This window comes from Maniola hyperantus, chromosome 19 (genome assembly GCF_902806685.2).
Source record: "Maniola hyperantus chromosome 19, iAphHyp1.2, whole genome shotgun sequence".
Classification (NCBI taxonomy): domain Eukaryota; kingdom Metazoa; phylum Arthropoda; class Insecta; order Lepidoptera; family Nymphalidae; genus Maniola; species Maniola hyperantus.
Window position 1 is genome coordinate 3,870,678 of NC_048554.1, and position 20,300 is coordinate 3,890,977.

General features: G+C 37.3%; 2 protein-coding genes across 7 annotated transcripts; one reads left to right on the top strand and one right to left on the bottom strand.

Annotated features, from left to right (window-relative positions):
- The first annotated feature begins 1,443 nt into the window (after positions 1-1,443).
- On the top strand, positions 1,444-8,247 carry LOC117991527 (PI-PLC X domain-containing protein 3). 6 transcript variants are annotated; one of them, XM_034979123.2, is made up of 7 exons: positions 1,444-1,704; positions 3,024-3,134; positions 3,711-3,873; positions 5,429-5,558; positions 5,971-6,129; positions 6,418-6,614; positions 7,778-8,247. In XM_034979123.2, the coding sequence occupies exons 1-7, from the start codon at positions 1,662-1,664 to the stop codon at positions 8,007-8,009; spliced, it is 1,035 nt and encodes a 344-aa protein (XP_034835014.1). In that variant the 5' UTR covers positions 1,444-1,661; the 3' UTR covers positions 8,010-8,247. The 6 variants fall into 6 exon arrangements, with proteins under 6 accessions (XP_034835014.1, XP_034835017.1, XP_034835016.1 ...); XM_034979126.2 differs by having other exon boundaries at positions 1,446-1,708; XM_034979125.2 differs by lacking the exon at positions 1,444-1,704 and adding an exon at positions 2,385-2,675.
- LOC117991462 (uncharacterized) lies at positions 8,229-18,919 on the bottom strand. Its single transcript, XM_034979059.2, has 7 exons — positions 18,762-18,919; positions 17,815-17,938; positions 16,648-16,763; positions 16,173-16,275; positions 11,981-12,141; positions 11,195-11,355; positions 8,229-10,165 (listed from the first exon to the last, which is right to left on the bottom strand). Exons 1-7 carry the CDS (start codon positions 18,867-18,869, stop codon positions 8,284-8,286), a joined length of 2,655 nt encoding a protein of 884 aa, XP_034834950.1. The 5' UTR covers positions 18,870-18,919; the 3' UTR covers positions 8,229-8,283.
- Between the last annotated feature and the right edge of the window lie 1,381 nt (positions 18,920-20,300).

Genomic DNA, 20,300 nt, shown 5'->3' on the forward strand with positions numbered 1-20,300 from the left:
GGTCACATCACACACAAAAAATTAAATTGTGGTCATGAACTAATAATTAGTATTTTCAATTATCAAAATAAGATAACTATATCTAGTGGGGTATCATAATATGAAAGAGCTTCACCTGTGGATTCTAAAACAGATTTTTATTTATTTTTATTAATCATCGTTTTTGATTTATCGTGCAGAATGTCGAAAAAATACGATTGTACTACGGAACCCTCGGTGCGCGAGCCTGACTCGCACTTGGCCGGTTTTTATTTTTAGTAACCATGACATACGAATAAGTTAGTTAATAAATAATTGCACTGTATAATTGTTAAAGGCCTTGCACTCGATTAATTTACTAATGTTAATTTTTTGCATTAAGGTCAAACAAATGTGACCTCCAAGATCCGATGCATCAAAATAACCTCCGCGGCTCTGCATTATTGATTGTAGCAAATAATCTGCACGAAAAACCGTGGTGGCCAAACGAAGTGGCTAATTATAGAAACGTGGGGGACACTCAATAGTCAATACTCATTTGATTCACTAGCTTATGCTCGCGACTACGTCCGCGTGGACTACACAAATTTCAAACCCCTATTTCACCCCCTTAGGGGTTGAATTATCAAAAATCCTTTCTTAGTGGATGCCTACGTCATAATAGCTATCAACGCTGTGCTTTCTGGGACGAAGACGCCATCTTGTGACCCCAACGTCTATCAGTTTTTCGAACTATGTGCCCTACCAAACCCGCTTCGCTCAACGGGTTGAGCTATCTCGGTCACTGTAGTTCTCCTACAGATTTACTAATTTCTGATTTGATTACATAAACTCCAAGCTCTCTCCATCGCCCGCTGCGTGATTCTTCTTATGAGATTTCATGAGACCCATAACTACCTAGGTAGCAACAGTGATTCACATAGGTACGAGTACTATGCCATCACTGGCAAGTGGCAATACACGCACTGTTCGAATAGTTTGGTCTTCCAGCACTTTTAGCGAAGGAGGAACGATTAACGGCCCTTCTGGCACAGGGGTAGAAATAGATAGGTACCTAACGGCAGTGCTCAGCACAAAAGTCGGATAGTGAGAGTTCGATTTCATGTTGCTCAGTGTAGGGCCATTCATAAGCAATCCGGTCTGGCTGGGTGGTTTTAATTGAAACTCATAGAAACTAAGTAGGAGCCAGCCACATAGAAGTAGGTATCTAAGTGAATTAAGTATAGGTATTACTAAAACCCTGTCGGCAAAACTATAGCAACCAGATTAGAACGCATTGAGGTACCTACGAATTAATTTGCTTCGGTAAAAAAAACACAAATATCACTCTAAACTTAAATGATTTGACAAATTCGACAAAAAAACAAGGTTGTGCGAAATCATGTAGCGAAAAAAGAGCGAAACTTTTATCCTTTCACCCAATCGCCTAAATGTCCTGCATCAGTTGATTCAAAGTTCCGAAACAAAGCAATCGCGATTAAGACAAAACATCCATACTTTTTGCATTCATTTACTTAGTTTCGAGATTATTTTGCACGCTGTATCGCACGCCACCTCATTCCAAGTTAAGTCTCGGGTCAGATCTTACTTGTTGATTACATTTGATTTGCTTGGACAAGATAACATAACATTTTATCAGTAATACCAGTGCCATTCTAAGAGGAAAATAGCTAGTGAATTGAATGAGAAATATGGAAATTCAAATAATATTGCTTCTGGTTACAGGTCGGTAAGCATTTTTTGTTGTTTTTTGCGGTGTTTCCCTCTTTTTTATCAAGTTTCCTAAGTAGGTATATGAAATCGGTAGGACTTACTGAATAAAGTTAACTTAGGTAGTTCTGATCTGTAGGCGATGTCGTTTCTAACCATACTTGGTCTACGTTTCCAACTTAACAATTTGTTACCTTTACTGAGAGAATATTCGCAAGTCAAGAGAGATGTTAATTAGCATAACATAGGTACCTAACGCTAACGGTATTGTGGTAAACCGAATATCGGTGCGAAAATCTTTAAAGCTACAGGTAAAGTTTTAGGAGGGTAGAAAATAGAACTTTATTAACATACCTAGTATAGTCCGTACAAAAGTGGTACAAAATGCCTCCTCACATGCCATTTTAACTCTATGGGTCAGCTGTCATGTCAAAGTACGGTTCGCCCCATTTTAGTCTTTAAAATAACGACTAAAATCGAACTTTTAACTTGAAATTTTACACAAAAAGTTAAAATGGCGTGTGTGGAGTTAAATTTTATGCGTTATAGTGTAGTTAGATGGCAGTGTCGACGTTAGTGTTCATTAGATTAATTATTTAAAAAATTAAAAAACGTTGTTGTCGTTGTCATGTTGACGTTGACAATACCAATCCATGACTTAAGTCTTGTTGATCTCCATAAACGTGACACTGGCGAAACACTCTGTGCCCAACTGGCACACCTAAAAGCCAATAATTGGGAATTGAATTGAATCAAGTCTTGTTGACATTTGACTATTGTAAGCAATTTGAGAAAACAAATTTTATGATTTTATGTTGGTTTTAATTTTTTTGTATAAAACAAGGTAATTAATTGAGTGAAATTATGAGCTTTTAAAAAATACATAAGCTGACTTTAAAACAGCATCTAAATTAATTTACGAGTCTAACATTTTCAACTAGTTTTATGCTAAACTTAGTTAATAAACTGCTTGATCTTTAAAACAGGTAAATATAATCATATTTCTACTAGATATGTGTTACATATATTTTTAGAACAAAGAGCCTTCGTCCTCCCTAACTAGCACGCCGCAGTACGATGACGTGAGTTGGTTAATTTACTGGTAAAATGCGTTAACGATTCAGTCATAAGTACAAAGTGCTTTGTGTGTATAGTTACTGCCTAGTGCCTCGTATCCTAGTTACTGGGAGTATAGTTTGGGTATAAAGGTATTTCAAACTTGGAAATCATATAACAGGCACTTTTAACTTAATATTCTATGTGTATTGCTGTTTGTTTAAATAAGAAATTTAATTTAAAGAACATTGACTGAAGTATAAATTGGCTGTTCTCAGGTGCAATAATGAGTGAAAATGGGTCTGCGCAAAGTATTGATCTCGAAAACTGGATGAGAGACCTGCCTGAGCAACTGAAGAGCATTCCAATTATTTATTTAGCCATACCAGGTATAAATAATCAATTTTTTCTTTATTTGATCATTCAACTAAACAAAGCTTTATACTATTTGTGTAGGTACCTACCTGTTGAATTAAAATTTGGTGACAGAACTTTGGCGTTGGCCTTAAAATTAGTTTTTGCAACTATGTCTTTGTGGACTTTGTGGATAGGTATAGGTATTTAAAATCAAATAGAAATGCTAGGAAAATGTAAATATGTATCCTAAGTCTAATAAAATTAGATAAATATTGTAAAGAAACTATATTATTATTCCATTTTTAATAGGCATCAGAATTTTTAACATAAGCTCACAATAATGTTAATAGACGGTGCTGTTATGGGATACCACAAGTATATATACATAGATACAGTAAGCAGCAGAAAATAATTTATATCCGCCTTTATAATGACATTTCGGCTTTGTAGAGCGTTGTCCCTGTCACTCATACTTATATGACGTTTTGTCAGTCTCAATGACAGACAGAACACTCTACAAATCTGCTATCTCCTTCTAAAGGTCAATGTACATTACTATTTGCCACATACTGTACTATGGTAAAGTATGAATTATATCTAATTTTCAGGCAGTCATGATTCAATGACTTATGGAATAACAAGAAACAATAGCCTAGCGCCTGACGCAGAGCCCATACTAAAGAAACTGTACCCATTATTCAAAGGTACGATCTTACGATGGACAATAACACAGGCCATCGATGCCTTACAGCAACTTCTCATTGGCATTAGGTACTTCATTCACTGTCTAAACACCGATTAAAGCTTGAGTCGAACTGATACCAAATACCATACTGGATGCGGGAAGTGATTCTCTCACGCAGATTGCATCAGTGAACTTGTATATATACCTAGATATATTTATTTATTGTCTCCACAATACTACCGATTACTACCGATATTATAAATGCAAAAGTGTGCTTTTGATGGTTTATTGGTTCGTTCTTCAATCACGTCACAACAGATAGACGGGCTTTTGCATGGTATAGTTAAAACCTGAGAGTGATAGGCTGCCTTTCATCATGGGAAACAAAAGAGTTCCCACAGGATTTCTAAAAACCTAATTTATCATCATCATGATCAACCTATCGCCGGCTCACTACAGAGCATGGGTCTCCTCTCAGACTGAGAAGGTTTTGGCCATAGTCTACCACGCTGGCCATGTGCGGATTGGTAGACTTCACACACCCTTGAGAACATTATGGAGAACTCTCAGGCATGCAGGTTTTCTTACGATGTTTTCCTTCACCGGTAAAGCAAGTGATATTTAATTAATTAAAGCGCACATAACTCCGAAAAGTTAGAGGTGCGGGCCCGGGATCGAACCCCCGACCTCCGATTAGAAGGCGGACGTCCTAATCACTAGGCTATAACAGCCCAGCAAAACCTAAATGCATGCGGATAAAGTCACAGGCATCAGCTAGTGTAAATAATCTTACTGGCTACTTTGCTATAATAGTAATAATGCGATGCTTTGTGCTTAAAGTAGATAAAAGCCTATTTCAAGACACTGTATGGATGTACATGTCCAAATTAAGTAATGATCATATTACATACTAGATGCCCACGACTTCGACCGTGTAGATTTCTTTCTTTTTCCGGGATAAAAAAAGCCTATGTCCTTCCCTGGGATGTAAGCTAACTCTATACCAAACTTCATCAAAATTGGGTAAAACTGTGAAAAGCTAATGGACAGACACACTTACTTTCGCATTTATAATATTAGTATGGATGAGCAACTTTCATCCCATATCTTGTGCAGGATTCACCTCAATTTGACTGAAGCTTTAAAAAAAGATGGACATGAAATGTGCAATGTTTTAACAGAAATCAATATAAAAACATTTGTCATACCATGTACAATTTGTGGCTCCAGTTTTCTGAAAATTTCATGTAAAAAAATTATTTCCATTGCTCTGTCCATCTTTTTCTTTTAATCTGTGTCTTATATTTTGTATATTGAAGTTTATTATTTTAAAACAAAAATTATGCAAAAAAGATATTATCAGTAAATAAAGTACCCTAAACAAATAACATTAGGTTTTGCTTTATTCTAAACCAAAACAAAAAATTAGTTAATATTTGTAGGAATCATGTGAAAAAACCTGATGCTTTATTAGTGTAGTTTAATTTTGTTTTATCAGTAATTTTTTGTTGTAAATTTTTGTTCTGGGGTTTAATATCATAAATAAGATTACCATGGGAAATATTAGTGTAGAAAACTTATTTTCATTTATAAACTTTATTTTATCGTATTTGTATGAAACAGAGTTTTGTTACTTTCCAGGTACTTAGATCTGAGGCTAGCAACCAAAACGGGTGCAGACCAGTTCTTTTTCACTCATGGCATGTACGCAGATGAGATATCCAAACCACTTCAACAAGTGAAGGAATTTGTTGATCAACATCCTCATGAGGTAGGTTTTTAACTTTGACAACATGAGAATATTGTAGCGTTTAAACTATCGTGAGTGATTTCCGTTATATATAATATCTTTTACCCAGCTATACTCACGTGTTTAGACGACGTTGGCCCAACTAGTTTCGAACCCATCCGGGGTCCTACATGAGAATAGATAGGTTGCCAGACACACGTTTTAAATAAATATTTAATTTAAAGAAAAGGTGACTGACTGATCTATCAACGCACATCTGAAACTACTGGACGGATCGGGCTCAAATTTGACATGCAGATAGCTATTATAATGTAGATATCCGCTAAGAAAGGATTTTTGAAAATTCAACGCCTAAGGAGGTGAAATAGGGTTTCGAAATTAGTGTAGTCCACGCGTACGAAGTCGCGAGCATAATCATTGTAAATTGTTTCAGGTAGTAATACTAGATTTCCAACATTTCTATGGATTCACCTCTGAGGATCATCAGAAGCTCATTAGATATGTGCTCAACTTATTTGGCCCACAGCTTATTCCAAGACGGCCCGATTTAAATGGTGTCACACTCAATTATTTACATAGATTACGACAACAGGTGATTTGACTTCTGTTCTGTAGCCATTTTACTTTACTACATTGTAGCTAATTCCGTTGTACACAATCTGTAAACTAAACTAAAATGGCACGTCTAAATCTATTGCTATCTCTTAAATAATTCTGCTTGCGGAAAAGGATAGCACTAGATTTATACCTGTTAATTTAGTTTAGCTTAAATATTGTGTACAATAGAATCGGCCCTTATTGGTAGGAACGAACGGCTTTCGAACCAGGTAGATTCAAATTATTTGAATAATAAATTCTATAATTCTATAATTTACTTCAGGTGATAGTTGTCTACCGACACCCATCAGTGCTTTCAACTGGGGAGTTCTGGCAACCGCAAATGCTGCCGTCCCCCTGGCCTCAGCAGGACAGCATCCGGGATCTGCTGGACTTCCTCAAGAACGTCAAGCGACATCCCGGCATGGGATTTGTACATCAAGCTGTTTTGACGCCTACACCCGGCTTTATTATATTTAGGTAAGCAGATTTGGTATTTTACGGAGTTATGTGTGTTTTGAGGAATTAACAAATTAAAACCGGCCAAGTGCGAGTGGGACTCCCGCACATGGCGTTCCGTACCATCGAACAATTGATTATTTTTTTCATGGCTGCTATTTTGAAATTTTATTATTTGTTGTCATAGCGGCAACAAAAATATTTCAACTAACTAACATACAGCCCGTTGAAAGACAGACGCACGCACGGATAGCGGAGTCTTACGACGGTTACGCACCCATCCGATCCGAGTCCGTGAAAATACGTTCCGAAGTTGTCCAAAAACTATTTGTATGGTAGCTTATGACCTATGACGTTGATATTTTTTATATACGTATTTTCACGGATTCTGATTGGGTGAGTGCGTGATCGCTCATAGTTTGTTTTCGTTCCGTAGTGGTTCGTTGGCTCCCTTCGGGTATGGAACCCTAAAAAGCAAGTTTTACGGTAAAGGAAAACATCGTGAGGAAACCTGCATGCCTGAGAGTTCTCTATAGTATTCTCAAAGATGTGTGAAGTCTGCTAATCCGCACTTAGCCAATGTGGTGGACTTTGACCCAAACCCGTCTCATTCTGAATAGAGACTGAGATTGAGATAAAGTTTTGAGTTTTACGACCTCGCTAGCGTAGTGTTTTGCACTGCCTAGTCTAGAGTCTAATCCTATAAGTGTAAGGTCCTGGTTCGGTTCTCGGTGGGGTTTATTGGAGAATTCATAGAATAGAATAGAATAGAATGTTTTTTTATTCATGTAAACTTTTTAAAAGTGCTTATGCATAGTCAGGTTTAATTTACCACTGGTTCGGAATGCCGTTCCTACCGAGAAGAACCAGCAAGAAACTCGGCGGTTGCTCTTTTTAATTTTTCAATTTACAATGTCAAAAAACAATTTAAAATCATAATTTCCAAAGTCTCTGGTGTAGTATAAGAACCACCTAAAAACGTACCACCAAGCGATTTAGCGATTTGGATGGTTTGTGTGATTTCTTGATGTGTAGTATGCGACATGTTGAAATGGCAATCGGGGAGGGAACGCCCCGCACACCCGCACAGCCCCCGCGCTAACCACGGGTGTGCGGGGCGTTCCCCGCCTCATACCCCGATTGCCATCTCCACCTGTTGCGGACTATACTTATTGAATGTTCAGATGGATATCCAATCTACGTGAGAGATGTGCTAAGCCCGTCAAGAACGAGATTTATCCGAAACTATCTGAGTTTACTCCGGGAAGGCCTGTGGACCAAAACGGACCCACACCAGTCAATGTCATCATTGCCGATTTTGTTGAAATGGACGACGCCATATTCTCCAAATCAGTCATTCAACTCAATATGAAATTAATAAGAAATTCAGATTTCATAACTCATAGCTACGGGTAAGAGTAACGACGTAATCTCAAAAGAAATTATTTTTCTTTATATTTGTTAAGTTTGTTCCCAGAAGAAACACTTGTACCTGCATTATTATTATTTTACGTATCTGCTCTTACGTATAATAGTCGTTAAGGTTTTTATTTACTTATACAACTTATTTTTATGTTGCCAGGCTTTATTGTACAAAAGAAATATACTGTAATAAAAAGTGCCTTAAAATTGAAATAAAATAATTTTTAATATATACTTCGCTTTTATAATTGCCAATAATATGAAGGCTTTAACTTTGCGATCCAAACACATTATCACAAAATTCATCTAATTTTAACCTCTCACACAAATCTTTAAACGACCACTTTTTCTTTCTTATATTTGCATCAACATCCAATGCGGAGAATAATTTATCAGACATTTCGTCAGATATCTCGATGATTCTGCAGATCTTGTCCAAACGGGCCATTTCTTCCGCAGAACTTGTTAAATCTTTAATATCAATAACTTGAGAGGTTTTTTCGTTGAGTTGGAATGAGTTTTCTGAATCTGTGCCGCTTGCACTGTCTATTTTGTCGTAAATGTCTAAACTTTTATTGACTTTTATGGTAGTGTTCGTGTTCACGAGACTTGGACTACGCGTTTTGTTGTCCAGTGCTTCTGCGATCAGTATCTTCACTATTCCATCTATTATTTTCTTCCGTATTTCATCCCTTTTAGTAATTTTACCCTCCTCTGGTGCAATATATGCTACGGTTAATTCTGAATTATTTAGGTCACGCTTAGTTGATATTTTATTATCTCTATTTGTCAAGATCACACCTGAACAACTTTTTTGCCTTACTTCCATTTTTACTTCGTCATGCTGTAAGTCATGTTTATTTAAGTTCTCAATAAAAATATCAGAACTCCCGAGATCAGCTTTATGTCCAAAGCACTCTGTTCTATTAGGATTTATCTTATCAAACAATTTAGAAGTTGTGTCTAGGTTACAGGTGCTTTTCTCCTGATTTTGTTGATTAACCAACCCTTCATTCGCTCTTGATGAATTCACTTTTTCTTCACTTTCACTGTTTGACGGAGTTAATGATTTCTTGACCAGGGTTTTAGAATTAGTGCATTTATTTCCATTACATTTGGATTCCAAATGGTGATCCTTGGTTGGTTCCTTACATTTTGCGTTAGATGAATCATTAAATTCACTAATATTTTTATCCACTGAGATGTTGTCATTTTCTTTGTTGTGCAATTTAAATACACCTTTATACATCATTTTACTAATACTCGTTTGGAAAACATTACTCTTAGGATTAGTTTTCCTAACGGTAGGTAATATAAGTCGTGTGTTGTAGAATTCCTGCTTAGTATCTTTCTTTCCTACTTCATTTTCAAGTTCTTCTTCTAAAATATTTATTTTACATTTACTTTTGTGCGATTTCTTTAATAAGTTCTCAGTCATATTCACCATTTTTGAAAACTCCTTTTTCACTTCATCCAAACGTTCTCTAGTGTTTTGGTAATTATTGTTTTGGATACATGGTGGTCCCAACAAGACACAGTTTTGGAACAACGAATTCTTGTTTTCTTTTACCAAAGGCCTTGGGACTCGTACTTCATCATCCCACACTTTGAAAATATCGTTACTTTGTTTAGTTTTCCGTAAAGCTAATTGATTAGATCCTGAATTTCGAAGTGCCGAAGCCTTTTCAAAGGTCACTTGGCGCTGTGGTGACTTAGCTTTAAAACCTGTGTCTTTTGATGAACTAAATAATATTTTCGGATTACTTCGTATACAACAGTTAGAAACTATATATTCTTTATTAAAATCAGGAACAAGTTTTCTGTGAATCGTCCGATTCGAGGAAATAATGCGATCAAAAGTAATTTTGGCCGTCAACTCTAACTTGCAATGATTTTCCTCAAAATATCTTATAGAATCAACTACCCGACACGCGTAAGAATATTCGTTCTCGTACCAGCAAATCAGTTTAAAGAACTTTGGATTCAATTGTAAACTCGAATTAGCATCGAAGATACAAGAGTTCACGTCGCCCATAAAGTCCGACGACACCTCTTGATCTTTAGATATTTTTATAATATTTTTCATGGTTGATTTACTTTCTGTTTCCACGCACTTGATAATATCTTGTATCGTTGTATCTTTAGTCAATCTAAAATATTTTTACTTTATTAATACCTGTACCGTTGAAGTTCAAGTCTGCCTATATCTAGCTACGCTTTCGAATTGAATTTTCGTTTCAATCGGGGTTTTTGATTATGCCTGCATAATCAGCTAAACGGACAGATTATTTATTACAAGCAGATGCCCGCGACTTCGTACGCGTGGATTTAGGTTTTTAAAAATCCTGTGGGAACTCCTAAATTTTCCGGGATAAAAAGCCTAGCCTATGTCCTTTCTCGGATTGCAAGCTACCTCTGTACCAAATTTCGTCAAAATCTGTTGAAAGGTTGAGCCGTGAAAAGCTAGCAGACAGACAGACAAACAGACACACTTTCACATTTATAATATTAGTATTAGTATGGATTACTATACCATCGAATCTGGAGATACCGAAGTTCCAGAGAATTCTGGCCCCTGCACTCTCGCTTATCCAGGATTTGACTATAATAGCTATTAGCTATCAAAGTTTACCTGCCGATGGATTGGCATCAAGCTATCATTCTCTTCTAAATAATATCTGTCCCGGCTTTACTCATTCTCTCTGATATCTACCACGGTTACCTAACCACTAGTTGACTAGATCATTAGGTACGGCTATTTCTTACTAACTTTGGGCCTCATAAGAAAGCTCAGTCACTCAGCGGGCGATGGAGAGAGCTATGCTTGGAGTTTCTTTACGTGATCAAATCAGAAATGAGGAGATCCGTAGGAGAACTAGAGTAACCGACATAGCTCAACGGGTTGCGAAGCTGAAGTGGCAATGGGCAGGGCACATAGTTCGTACAACCGATAGACGTTGGAGTCCCAAGGTGCTAGAATGGCGACCTCGCACCGGAAGACGCAGTGTTGAAAGACCCCCCACTAGGTGGACGGACGACATCAGACAAGTCACAGGGAGCCACTGGATCCAGGCGGCGCAAGACCGTGGCGTGTGGAAGTCCCTGCAAGAGACCTATGTCCAGCAGTGGACGTCTATTGGTTGATGATGATGATGATGATGATGATGATGATTTCTTACCGCACAGTGATGTCGAGTACGGAAACATTGACGATGGGAACTCTAAACGCCAGCCCTGTGAGTTTGTCCTTCAGAGTTGGTATGATCTTGCCGAGGGCCCTACAAGCGCCCGTGGCCGCGGGGATTATGTTCTGGTGGATGCTTCTATGGTCGCGCCAATGCTGGGTTGGAAAATTCATAGTTAATAGATTCTAGAGACAACTATTGTACCAGTGATGGTTGCAAATAGTATGACACTTTACGAATTCCTATTGTGTTTTGTTTCGATATAGCACCGAATAATATTGAATTAGAGATCTGCCCCCCAATTGTGTAAGAATAACCATTTCATGGCTATCGCAATCGTCAACAAATTTTGCCCTTTGATTGGCTGTGAAAAAATGTAAACAGCGAATCAACCAATCAAAGGGCAGAATTTCTTGACGATTGCGATAGCCATGAAATGGTTATTCTTACACAATCGGGGGGCTGATTATTATTTACATTTAGTATTTAAGAGGTGTATTGTATAGTATGCGACAGGTCAAGATGTAAATCGGGGAGGAAACGCCCCACACTTCCACTTCCTTCGCCAGTGTGGCCTGAGCTTTCGCTTGGTTTTGGTGTGCACGGGACATATTACTAGTATAGTTCAGCTTAGTATAGCTTAGCTGACTTAGTTTAGTTTTAAAATAACTTAGTTTTCAGTGTGCGGTTTGCACGCAAGTATGAAAAACTAACCCAGAGCTAAGCTAAACTAACTTAATTCTAATTTTGGTTAAAAGATTTTGTGTAATACCGTTTTACCTTTCCCTTCAAACACAATCCGTCCAAGGGTTTCAAAGATGGCGTCATAGCGTGTATGCTGGTAATGAACCCCTCTGCCACTCCGTACTTGTCCTCCAGGATCTTGATTATCGGCGCCAAACAGTACAGAGTACTAGATGCACAGGATACCACTTTTTGTTCTAAGAAATTAGTCAAATTATATCACTATTCATAATAAACATAAATATCTAACGGCTAGAGTTGGGAACCTGTCTGGGGTCACATTGTGCCTTGCGGGTCACAGTGTCATTAGCATACACCGCCTGCAAGCTGAGCCTTTTGAAAAAGGACCCTGGACTGGTTCGTAACTAGTCGGGCATACTCTAACTATAGTCGACGCATTTTAAACTGAGTCGTAGAGTTATCTGTCTGTTTTGCTCGCACTTACCTACGACCTGCAAGTGCGAGCGAAACAGCCAAATAACTCGAAGACTCAGTTTAAAATGCGTCGACTATAATCACGTGAGTCTAGTGATTAGATATTTATAGACCTATAATAGTGCAAATATTCAGACTATCAAATACCTAAAAGTAACATCTGATACCCATATAGATATTTTGAACTTTGTTTTCAACCATTGATGTAGAAGAAATCTAAGATCTGTATTTTCAACTTTGGCCTTAGCTCCCAAAGTTTTTTAATACAATGACGTCAAAACATAATGTGATAAGTTAAGTTTTTTTTATCTACTTATGACGCTACGAAAATATTTTCTTTTACAACTGACCCTGTATCTGTGACTTCTGAATTATTATATAAACAATTTGCATGATGAAAATGATAAAAGGTTAAAAAAATTAAGGATTTATAAACACTGATCGTAAAGTTTAATAAACTTTAGACGAGGACCAAGCGGTCAAAAACTGTGATAGCCAGTAGCCTAGTGTTTAATATGTCGGCCTCCTATTCAGAGAATCTGGGATTCGATCCCGAAACACACCTTAGAACTTTTCGTAGTTATGTGCGTTATAAGCAGATAAACGTCACTTGCTTTGACGGTCAATACAACATCGTGAGCAAACCTGCAAGTCAAGAGTATAAAAAATCGGCCAAGTGCGAGTCAGGCTCGCGCAATGAGGGTTCCGTACTACTAACTACAGTCGTATTTTTTCGACATTTTGCAGGATAAGTAATTCAAAATCTATAATACATAAAAATAAATAAAAATCTGTTTTAGAATGTACAGTTGAAGACCTTTTATATGAAACCCCACTTGATATAGTTATCTTACTTAGAAAATTGAAAATACTAATTATTAGTGAGATATGTTGTGGCCGTATGGTAATAATTAAATGCGGCAACGGTGGAAGATGTTTATTGAGAGCCGGCTTATGATCTACTCCCGCTTATGGACTAACAATACTAATAAAGAAATCTTACATACTATTGTCTTAATCGTATTGCTTAACTACCTAACCTACATAATTTTGCATCACCTCTCTTTCAATCCGATGTGCAGGCAACCTACTTCGATATATTGAGGAGTTGCATTTTTATGTTACAGCTAATATGAACATGCTACGTTTAAACTGACAATTCGTACATATTACAACTCCCCTGAAAATGTATGCGGTTACCCCTCCCCTTAAAAGAAAAAAAATGTTAGACGCTACATCGAATCAGAAGAAAAGATGATGACAATCACAAAAATAAAATCTAATGCTAAATAAAATTAAAATTATGTCAGGAAACATTTTTTTTTAATCGTTACTTCCTGTGCTCAAGTGCAATTTATCTTATCTCTTACTTCGTATGGGCATACTTTCAACATTACTAATAAATATGTAGAAAAATTGTGATCTATTAAGTGTACAGTCAAGGATTTAACTTTTACAAAAGTTTCGAAAAATCTCATCATAATAAAATAATCTCAAAATAGCATCATAGGTATTAGATATGTATAAGCTGAGGTATCGATTTCACAAATCGACTTTAAAAGATTCTTTGACCTATCAAATAGTCGTCATCATAAGTATACAGCTGTCGTATAGCATCGTCGTAAGACGGTAAATATAAGGTTTCTATTCTACAACCCATAATAATACCTATTATTAAGTAAACATCTCAGGTATTCATATTTCCTTGACAGTCAAAATAAACCTCTCCTAGTCTTCATCTTCCTTTCAAGTTACTTCTTCACATAATACAAATAAATAAACAAATGAACAAACGCGGCGCGTACTCTCCTAATAAATATTTAACATAACATGCTTGCAAGCATTTTTCATAAGACTTATAGTCTTCATCAAACTTATTTCTTTCAGTAAGTATTTCACTAACATTCAACTTTTCATAAAGATTCTAGGTCTTTCACTAACACCAGCGCGGTAGATAATGATCAAGAGTCTAGACAAATATATAGTTGAATGAGGAGGTACTAAATATGCGCAAAACATCGCGTCCAAATAAATAAATAACAATCATCTTCCTACGTCAGTATGTCTCAATCCAAAATAAATAATTGTATATTTTATACCTAGCACTTCTACAGCCGAAGGGTGATCAAGCCTTTGGTTTGCAGAGTCTTAATTTGTCAAAGCCGGTATAGTCTTATATCGTCAAAACTAGCACGAAACTAGACGAAAAACGTCTGTAAGGAAAAATTTCTCCTTATTTCATATTCATATCCTTGTATTTGCAAATTGCATCTCGAGCAAAACCATTGTCTCGTATAACAATACAAAATGTTCGGGTACGCGTGTGTCGTTGACCACGCGATGACACCGTTATAATTCTCTGAATTATTATATTTCGATTTTAACACCAAATATTTACGAAAGAATTAAGGACCTATTCATTTATTAATTATCTATTATTATTTTAAACTATACTACACACTATATAAAATCTTACAAATAAAGCACGAATGGAACTTATTAGTAGATAGTGGAGCAAGTATTATTAATTGTTATTAAAAAACCAATATTCACCTAACCTACGTACAAAATTAAATTATTTATCCAAAAAAAAATTACAATACCTACACATTCTACCTATTTGCCCATTACGAGAGATAAATTGCACTTACTTTAACTGTTAGCGACGCATTTTATCAAACAATTTCGTGACCGCCGTGTAGTCGCCGTCGTCGTCAGGACTGGTTTTGGTCATCAGGTCCGGAGGTCTGGAGCCTGCGCCTCTTCTTTACTGCATCTTAGTGGGCCGGGAAAACCCTGGACTCCTCGAACTGGGCCGGGAATACCCTGGACACCTCCTAGTTGTGGCCGGGATAACCCTGGACGCACGATGATGCTGGGCCGATCAATGAAGCTTGAGATTGTCTTCTGTTCATAAGCGATTCATTTTTGAACTTATTTCTTGATGTTAGTGTTTCTTGATTTTTAATACAGGACGTGGAATTATTTTCTTCTTTTTGTTTTAATTGAGTCTTGAATCTTGATATTCTTTAGAAAATTGTGTAGTCTTCTTCTTGATCGGTGCCCAGCCGGTGCACGCACTTAGATTAGGCATGCACCGACTGGCAAGGGTCGCCATGAGATATTATGTGGCCGTATGGTAATAATTAAATGCGGCAACGGTGGAAGATGTTTATTGAGAGCCGGCTTATGATCTACTCCCGCTTATGGACTAACAATACTAATAAAGAAATCTTACATACTATTGTCTTAATCGTATTGCTTAACTACCTAACCTACATAATTTTGCATCACCTCTCTTTCAATCCGATGTGCAGGCAACCTACTTCGATATATTGAGGAGTTGCATTTTTATGTTACAGCTAATATGAACATGCTACGTTTAAACTGACAATTCGTACATATTACATTAGTTCATGACCACAATTTAATTTTTTTCGTGTGGTGTAACCACAAATTCATGGTTTTCAGATTTTTCTAGGTCCTATAAGAGATCCTATAAGGGTTCCGTTTTTCCTTTTGAGGTACGGAACCTTAAAAACGCCTCGTGAGGTTTAGGCCAAGGAAATCCTACCACTTCGAATATGGGTGTGAACGAACGCTGCTGAACAAACCTCCGCTCGTGATACCGGGCCTTAAGCCAACTGAACAACAGCCAAGCTAAGATAGCTAAGCTAAGCTAACTAGAAATAAACTAGAAATTAAACTAGAATACTCTAAAATTTCATCAGAATCAGTACCAATATGACTGTTATTATATTCAAGTGATTATGTGCGAGATTAGTATAAGCACCTGCGTTGATTTGTTCCTCATTCACTCCCAATATCAGCATGGGAACGTCAACAGTGGGGGCTGTAACTATTACCCTTTTGACGCATTCATTCGTCAGGTGACCCTGAAAATGAGAGATTTGAAGTGCTGGTTTATGATTGACAACTATAGTACGCGACAGGTCGAGATGGCAATCGGGGTGAGGACGCCCCGCACAGCCCCTTGCGCTAACCAGGTGCGTGCGAGCGCGGGTGACGTGCGGGTATGCGCGGCGTCCCCCCGCCTCATATCCCGATAGCCATCCCGACCTGTCACCTACTATAACTACTATACTCTATCCCCCGAGAGAAGTTCGTTTGTATTGGTTGGCAACTCAAAATGGTTGACACCCTCAAGTTTTTTGTCTTTGTCATTTGTCTGAGCATACGTAACAGAGAGCCCTATACTAAATTCTCTCCGTGGATAGAGTATAGTTAAAATATTACAAAAGGTTTACCGACGCCTTTTCGAGGTTAGTGAACATTCCAGAAGCTTCGACCACATACTGCACGTCAGCGGACTGCCACGGAATGCTCGATGGTAGTTTTTCGCTAAACACCTTAATTTTCTTATCTATGGATATGAAAGGTAATTTATGGTAAGTCACTCTCTGAAGGACCGCTGAGGGATAAATTCACTACTGGATGATGCCCGCAACTTCGTCCAATTGGATTTAGGTATTTTAAATCACATTGGAACTTTTTAATTTTCTGGGATAAAAAGTCCTGTTTTTTTTAAATTATATTATTCAGATACAAATTAGCCCTTTACTGCAATCTCACTTGGTGGAAAGTGATGATGCAGTGTGAGATAGAAGCGAGCTAACCTGGAAGGGGTACAGGCGCGGATCCAGCGCTCAAAAAAGGTTGTGGGCACAGCCACCCGAAAATCGGACAAGCGCGAGTCGGAATACAAATTCACTCATGATCGATATAATGCATTTTATTTTTTACCATCCAGGTTCACATCTTTGTGTATATTTAAGAAAGCTAGCTGGGATAATCTTTTCTGTGCCATTGAGGCAAGCAACAAAGATTTTACTCTGCGAAGAGTAGAAAAAGATCTCTCTGCGGTAGCTACGCTGACCGAGAGAGTTGTGTTTTATTTTATTTTATTAAGGCATTGGATATAACCAATATGATCAGCGTAGCGACCAGCGAACGGAATAGACCGTGAAAGTGTGACGTCACAAGTCTATTAGGGTTGTGGGCATGCCCATCGTGCCCAGTACGCTGGATCCGCGCTTGAAGAGGTATGACAACCCCTTTGGTTTCTACACGTCATCGTACCGGAACGCTATATCGCTTGGCAGCATGACTTTGCCCGTAGGGTGGTAACTAGCCACGGCCGAAGCCTGCCACCAAACCAGACCAGAGAAAATTTTGAAATTATGAACTCCCAAATTTCCCTGCCAGTAATCGAATCCGGGATCTCGCAGTAATAAGACCACAGTGCTCACCACTGCGCCAGGGAGGTCGTCAATGTTGTTTTCCTGGAGACGCACATGGGATGCTTTTTAGATGTTAGCCTGGAAAATCAGTTTCTACGGGAATTTAAAAACCTAAATCGTCATCTAAGTAGTTGGCTATGTAAAAATATTTTTGGATAAAATGTGAATACCTACCGTCTATACAGATTTCATTGTCTGAGAACGAAACTTCGTTTTTGAATTTTCCATGAGTTGAATCAAACTTAATTAGATAGCAAATGTATTCGATATCGACTGCCGGATCGTTTATAGCCGAGACCTGGGAGATAGAAAAGGATTAATGACTGCTATAAAAATCTATGGTAGGTAGGTACTAATTTAATTACATACTTAATTAAATATTTTGACGAACAATAAGCTAAGCCTGTCACTGCGATATCACCTAGTATTATCATCATCTTGATCAACCCATCGCGGTCGCCGGCTCACTACAGAGCACGGGTCTTATTTCAGAAAGAGAAAAGTTTTGCCATAGACTACCGAGCTGACCAAGTGCGGATTGGCATACTTCACACACCTTTGAGAACATTATGGAGAACTCTCAGACATGCAGGTTTTTTCACGATGTTTTCCTTCAGCGATAAAGCAAGTGGTATTCATAACCCCCAACCTACCGATTAGCAGGCGTCTTAAATACTAGGGTATCGTGGTAACTGAGTAAATTTATTATGACGATGCAGTCTAAGATGGAAACGGGTTAACCTGGTAGGACTATGGTAATTTGTTAATGTGTTGAGATTGTATTCCGTTACTATGTCATGTAGGCTACATGACATAGTACGGGGTATGGGTTTAGTACCCCCGGTTTATACATATGGCATAGAATCGGAACCCTAAATCGTTTAACGGCTCGTCTTTACCGGTAAGGTGGAAACTAGTCACGGCCTAAGCCTCCTGCGACGAAAACTGTTCACATTCTGTGAAATGGCTAGTAGAGAGATGCCTATAGACACCGAGGTGTCGGTGTACTGTTACACCAGTCAGGTCGAAACTCGAAACCAAACCATTTTGCAGGCATTGCTCGCTCTACTAAGTCAATATGAGTACTCGACATCTCGCTTCCTAGATACTTGTAAACGTACCTCCAAATCTTTATTTTGTATACAAGTTCTAAATATTACTCTGCCAATACGGCCGAATCCATTAATACCAACTCTGATTACCATTCCTACAATAACAATATTAATCATACTAAAATTTTATTTAAATGATCAATCTATTGTTCAATTAATGTTTTTTCACCGTCACAATGGCAATATCATTTTGAATTTGGCGCGTTCATGCCCTTAGACTATAGGTTTATGCCAAATCGACTATAGACAAAATTTTACTTTTGTTCAGAAAAATAGCCAAACATCAAAGGTCCAGCTTTTGACTGTCCAAAATATTTTATTAATATTTCATCTAAAATTGTTTACTATGAATAATTATAATATTAATTAACAATAAAATAAATATATAAATTGTAAAATTAATATCACTTAGATAAAGTCGTTCTTGTAATCGATAGAATATCATAGAATATAAAAAAATTAGACACGTCTCTTCAACAAAAAGTTTAGGTAATAGGTATTTGTCTTCAATCTTTCCAAGGTGAAGTAACATTCTATACATTGTATAGAATGTTACTTCGACCATAATAGACAGTCTATTATGTCGTACATTATTTTATAATAATGTACGCCATAATAGAGAGAGTGCCAGCGCGTGCCAATCCTTCGTTATTTTATAAAAGTTGAAAGTTTCTCTGCGTATTGCCCCAACACAGGGAGGAACGACCAGTGACTATGCTATATTTATTGGTCTGTGATCAGTGATTATGAAGTTTGGATCATGGTGGCTTTAGCAAATAACAGGTAAGTAACTAATATAGGTTTAAAAAAATCTTATGTCAAAGTATAAAGTCTAATTTTTTATATTTTCTTCGAAATAGTATTAGAAATCACGACATGCATTGCCAGACACTAGTATCGTGGCAATCCCTTGCCAGACACCCATAAACTTTAAAACTTGAAGGAAGTCGTTGATTATTCCTCCCTGTGTTGGGAACAATGCGCAGAAAAACTCAGTTTTTCTAAAATAACGAGGGTCTGGCACTCGCTGGCTCTCTCTCTAAAATTCATGGACATAATAAAAATAATGTAGAGACAATGAATTATATCAGACACTATTAGTGTCGTGACAACCCTGTGCCAGACGTCCTTATAGTTTCTTTTTTCTTTCAAGAAACTTTCAGCTTTTATAAAATAACTAAAGTCTGGCACGCGCTGGCTCTTATATCCATAATAATGATTCATGAGGTCTGGAATCTGGACGTATTGCTACCCCTTGCTTAATGCTCCCCGTGGAAAAGGATATCATTCAGTAGATTAAATCTAGTGCTCTAATTAATAGACTTGTCAATTTAGTTTAGTTAAAGATTAATAAATTAACTAACTAGTTAGGTGCAGGCGTACATTTTTCCGATGCGATCTCATTCTTTAAAATTACAACGCAATTTGCGAATTTAAAACTAGATTCATTTTATCGTTACACATTACAGACTGTTCGTGAAGATAAAATAAAAAATCGAATAAAATAAAGATTCTATTAAAAAGTTATACTTTTGTGCCTGTAACCTT

Excerpts from the sequence above, each read along its gene's own strand:
- LOC117991462 (XM_034979059.2), bottom strand. The coding sequence starts at position 18,869 with ATGATTAATATTGTTATTGTAGGAATGGTAATCAGAGTTGGTATTAAT. Across the intron at positions 16,764-17,814 it reads CAATGAAATCTGTATAGACG|ATAAGAAAATTAAGGTGTTT; the intron begins GTAGGTATTCAC and ends TCATATCCATAG. Across the intron at positions 11,356-11,980 it reads GATTGTGTTTGAAGGGAAAG|CATTGGCGCGACCATAGAAG; the intron begins GTAAAACGGTAT and ends TTTCCAACCCAG.
- LOC117991527 (XM_034979123.2), top strand. The coding sequence starts at position 1,662 with ATGAGAAATATGGAAATTCAAATAATATTGCTTCTGGTTACAG. Across the intron at positions 1,705-3,023 it reads AATATTGCTTCTGGTTACAG|GTGCAATAATGAGTGAAAAT; the intron begins GTCGGTAAGCAT and ends GGCTGTTCTCAG. Across the intron at positions 6,615-7,777 it reads CCCGGCTTTATTATATTTAG|ATGGATATCCAATCTACGTG; the intron begins GTAAGCAGATTT and ends TTGAATGTTCAG.